The 5,227-nt window shown below is 38.5% G+C and overlaps 1 protein-coding gene across 1 annotated transcript; it reads left to right on the plus strand.

Moving 5' to 3' along the window:
- Positions 1-2,911: 2,911 nt before the first annotated feature.
- LOC121224194 (transcription factor TCP15) lies at positions 2,912-4,650 on the plus strand. Its single transcript, XM_041107006.1, has one exon. The coding sequence runs from the start codon at positions 3,380-3,382 to the stop codon at positions 4,412-4,414; it is 1,035 nt and encodes a 344-aa protein (XP_040962940.1). The 5' UTR covers positions 2,912-3,379; the 3' UTR covers positions 4,415-4,650.
- The last annotated feature ends 577 nt before the right edge of the window (positions 4,651-5,227 follow it).

The following is a 5,227-nucleotide window of genomic DNA, read 5'->3' on the forward strand; positions in this document are numbered from 1 at the left end:
ACCATATCTGCATAGCATCATGTCTCGCTCTGAAATCATTTGAAATTTGGGATGGTTGTCATTTTGGGCATTCTTGTGTTATGTAGCATAGGCATTTGAGATTCTTCTTAATGATCTGGAACATTTCTTCATCAGTGTGAGCTTGTTTTCATTTGAATTAGAGTATGACCTGACTGGTAGTCTGGTAGTTATCCAACTCAGTATGCGGTTCCACCAAGGCAAGATTAATTAATACATATCCGCTAAGGAGTAGTATTTATGAATAACTATTCTGGGAAAATGGGAAGTGTAAGTTTGATGATGAAATCCTTTGAAAGTGAATTCTGTATAAATATTCTTTTGAGAAGTATCCTCGTTATTTCAAGAGTGAAGAAAGGTAGAAATCATTTGGTAAGGTCTGGAGTCATCCAAGTAATGAAGCGAGAGATGATACATTAAGTATGGAAACTGGCGTATAGGCAATAAACTGATATTATCAAAGTGGCCGCCAAGGACAGTGGTGTAACTCAAAATGTTTAAAGGAAGGAAATTCAACTAGAAATGCTCCAAGTATTTTGTATTAAAACTCACTAAGATCTCTTGAACTTACAAGTGTTGTTCATGTTTCAGGTGTTGCTATGCAATTGTGTACGCCAGGAGAGTCAAGTCAAGAATGCGCCATTGAAATGGCGAGCTAGAATAATATGCATATAGGAAACATCTTAGGAGTAAGGCGTATAGTAAACCACGCCTTAAAGAGTCTGTTTTTAACAAATCATTGAGCTGTAATGTTTTATGTTATTTTAAGAGTCTGTTGTATTTATTGAGTGTTATATTTATTTCTTTTGTCTAGAAAACCTTTATTAAAATAAAATGAAGTATGTTGAAAAGAGTTATACGCCAATTGTTTAAAATGAAATGAAGTATGTTGAAAAGAGTTATACGCCAATTGTTTAAAAGTTTATGCTAAGTGTTTGTACGTCATAACACCTGAAATTCGAACTCAGTGATTCGGGTCGGGTTAAGGGTTTTACAATACATGATATAAAAATTGTCGTCATCATTCTCTTAAGGATCATTATAAACTTCAACTAGATTCCCCTTACCAATCTACCATTTAACACCTTTAAGAAGCACCTATTTAACCTTATGAATACTCTTCCAAATAAAAGGACCCGAACCCTCCAAAGAATCAAGAAAACCGCCATTCAGGAAGCTCTGCACGAAAGAGGCTCAGGTGCAGTAAGGAACCTCCATCATTCTTTACCGAAAAGCGCTAAGTTAAAACAGTAAAGATTGCTGAAACCCATGCCACCAAACTTTTTCGAGACACAAAGCCTGTCCTAAGATTCCCAATGTGTTTTCCTACGGTCAACACCGGAACCCCACCAAAAGAAATTCATCATTTTCTTCAGATCATCGCAAAAATTATGAGGAAGTAAAAAAACACTCATACTATAAACCAGGATAGCCTGAGCCATTGTTTTAATCACCACCTCCTTCCCAGCCCGAGAGAGGAGCTTGTTCTTCCAACTCTGAATGCGTTTACTCAATTGTTCCTTAATAAAAGCGAAGACCTGATTTCTTGTTACGTTTGATAAGAGATGGAAGATCCAAGTACCTTCCATGATTGAGAGATGCACTAACGCCAAGAATATTACAGACAATATGACAAATGTGCTCCTTAATTTTCGAACTGAATATAACACTGGATTTCATAAAATTGATGACTTGCCCAAAAGTTGCATCATACTGTGAGAAAACATCCCTCATTGTACTAGCGTCAGACCCATCAGCTCAAAAGAATAAGAAACTATCATGGATAAAGAGTAAGTGAGACACCGTAAGACTCCCATGGCAAATAGAGATCCCATGCAAATCCCCACTCCTTTCCTCCTTGCACAACAAATAATTAAGACTCTCTATACATAAGATAAAAGAATACGATGAAATCGGATAACCTTGACAAAAGCCCCCATCCACCACCAGGATATGCACAACATCATCCAATCCACGCCTCTTATGAAATCCCATGTGCTCCATTATAAAAAAAATTGCATGAGAGTTAAATTGTCCATTGCATGTATTATTACAGAAAGTGTCCTTTGCGTGATAGAACTGTACTTGTATCTCTTTTGTTGATCTTGTCTCGTTACTTATGTTCAGTTGTTGTTCTTGAAACTTGGGTGTCTTGGAGTGTTTATTAATTTGGACTTGAGGTCCATTTTCTTAGGCTGATGTAACAACTTTGAAACATTATTGATTTCAAAAATATCATTGGCATGTACAAAAAAAAAAGGAAAGAAACGTGAAATTGAGAGAAGGCGGCATGGATTTAGTAACATGTTCTAGTGTAAATCAAGGATAATCCAAGGCGTGGCTACAATGTTAGGAAGGGGTGGTATGGATCAAAACAGCGATTGGAATGGTTAAACGACAATGATTACATCACTTGGAAATGGGTATATGATATAGTTGAATTAAATAAGAAAATGCATTTGATGCATGAATGAGGCAGCTAACCAGCAAGCAGTATAAACCTCATCTTAAACATAGGCAACGGAATATTAATTTGTGGGAAATTAGGTTGGCTAAGTTGGAAAGCGTGTATTAATTTTTGTTTAATCCAGAACAAAGGTGAGAGGCAATGATTGCATGAATGGCACTGCATTATATATTTATGATATGATATTACTTTTAACTTTTAGTTTCTTTATAAATTTAAGGAGAGTGTGGAGTAACTTAATTTGACTTTAAGGGAAGGGATGGGGTCCCAAGTCCCAACCCCTAACTTAGCCCTCTGCTGGATTGAATGATATACAACTCCACACGTGGACTCTGATTCATGGACGCCCTCCACTCCAACCATTTTCATACAGTCAAAAAACAAGTACTATTATGATTGTAATAATGAAGTTAAAATGTTTGATAAGGTTGAAAATAAAAATATAAACACCAATTTTATAATAGTAGAGATATTAAAGTGAATTACAAGGTCATCCTCACTGAATCCAAATATTTTCAATCACCCGAACGAAAATCATTGCTTTTCACAGCTCTGCAATGTTGCCTGCCCTCATAATTCTTCACTCAATTGTTGTTGTATTTGAAGCTTAAAAGCTTGGTCTCTTGCCTTATCTTTTCACACGCTCTCTCTCTCTCTCTCTTTCTCTCTCTCTCTTTGCGGAGAGGGAAAAAAAAAGAAAGAAAACAACTGGGTTGAAAGCTTCCCCGTCTGAAGGGAATTCATAACTACAAAACATTATTGCAACAAAGAGAAATTCAAAAAAGAAAAGAAAATAGACCCACACCACACCCACCAAAGTCACTGAAATTGAAGGTGGTCACCTACAGATCATGTCAAAATAAAAAATAAAAAAGTGTTGGGAATCGCTAGCACATGATCATGGACGGCGAAAATGGGATCTCAACGTCAAAATTCCCTCTCCAACTTCTAGAAAAGAAGCAACCACCTTGTCCAAACAAAGGAAACTCAGAGACAAGCTCCGAACCACCCAAGAAAACGCCACCAAAGCGAACTTCAACCAAGGACCGCCACACCAAGGTGGAAGGCCGAGGACGTCGCATCCGCATGCCTGCTACCTGCGCCGCTAGGGTTTTCCAGTTAACAAGGGAGCTCGGTCACAAATCTGATGGTGAAACCATCGAGTGGCTGCTTCAACAAGCAGAACCCGCTGTTATAGCCGCCACTGGAACAGGTACCATCCCTGCAAATTTTACGTCCCTTAATATCTCTCTCAGAAGTTCAGGCTCCACTCTCTCTGCTTCCCACTTGAGGAACACTTACTTCAATCCAAATTTTACATCACAACAATTGAGGAATATGGCTGACGACTCTTCTTCTCACCAACAAAGGCGGATTTTATTTCCGGAGGATTCATTAAACTTTCCGAATGTGAACACTTTCTTGCAAACTAAACAAGAGATGCGGGACAGTACTAGTGTGGATGTTTCGGCGGCGGAGGATACTAACAAGGGGAAGAAGAGAAGACCTGAGCATCATGAATTATCACAAAATCAAGTCGGGAACTACTTGATACAATCGACTATGGGTTCGGTTCCGGCAACGTTTTGGACGATCACAAATCCCAGCAACCAAGGCATCAGCGGGAGTGGCGCTGCTGATCCTATGTGGACCTTTCCTTCAGCTAATAATACTAATATGTATACAAGTACCACGTCTAGTGGGGTGCATTTTATGAATTTCGCTTCTCCGATGAGTCTCCTGCCCGGACAACAATGGGGTACGGGCATTGGTGCTGGTGGTTCATTTAGCGACAGTCATCTAGGCATGCTCCAAGCACTAAACGCATATAGGCCGACTCACAGCACCAATGTTTCGGAGTCTCCGGCCACCGGATCACATCAAGTATTACACCATGGTGAAGAACATAGGCATGATTCAAGTAGCTAGTAGCTAGTAGCTAGTCTGTCCATTTGCCCTTTACAGCAAATTATAAGCTTATGGGCTATGGCTTGATCATGCTTTATTTTCTTTTCCCTTATTTTTACTAGTACGTATAGAAATATATAATTGAGTGTGATATTCGATTTTGGTGTGAGCGAGTAATGAGAAATCAGTCGACTAGGGTTTGTTAAGAAGAATTAATATTTATATTAATTCAGGTATCTTTTTGGGGCGTGATTAAACAGTTTGATATCAAATGTTAAGTTGTTAATATGTTTATCTTTTAACATTACCTAACAAATTAATCTTCAGGCACAAGGGAAAGATACCATATTTATACCTTTATATTGATCAGGTTAGGTTTAACAAGGTCATCATTTTTCTCGCTATTACAGTACAAGTGTTAACAGAAAAGCTTCCATATATTGATTAATTTTAACGAAATGGTGAGAGCACTGACTGGGAGGGCACAATCTATACAAAAGGGTTCCGCAATTGTGCATAAATTCAAGCGCTGGAACGGGCATTTGTGATGATTGTTGCCATTAGATCATTAGCGCGCAATAAAAGGTTCAATCATGTCTGCAAGAATAAAGAGAGGAGCCCACACGTGTGATCAGCCTTTGGAGTTCACTGATTTCTCTGAGATGGGTGAGCCCCCTTGTGAGTGCTGCAGGTCACTAAAAGCAGTAAGCAATCACTACTAACAACAGGATCCTTCCCTCTTTCTTCATATTAGGAAGTTTGGTGGTGATATAGAGATCGATTGGTTTAGTTTTTATTAATTTCCTTATCATTAAGAAAGAGAGAGAAAAAAAC

This window comes from Gossypium hirsutum, chromosome D12, assembly GCF_007990345.1.
Source record: "Gossypium hirsutum isolate 1008001.06 chromosome D12, Gossypium_hirsutum_v2.1, whole genome shotgun sequence".
NCBI classification, from domain to species: domain Eukaryota; kingdom Viridiplantae; phylum Streptophyta; class Magnoliopsida; order Malvales; family Malvaceae; genus Gossypium; species Gossypium hirsutum.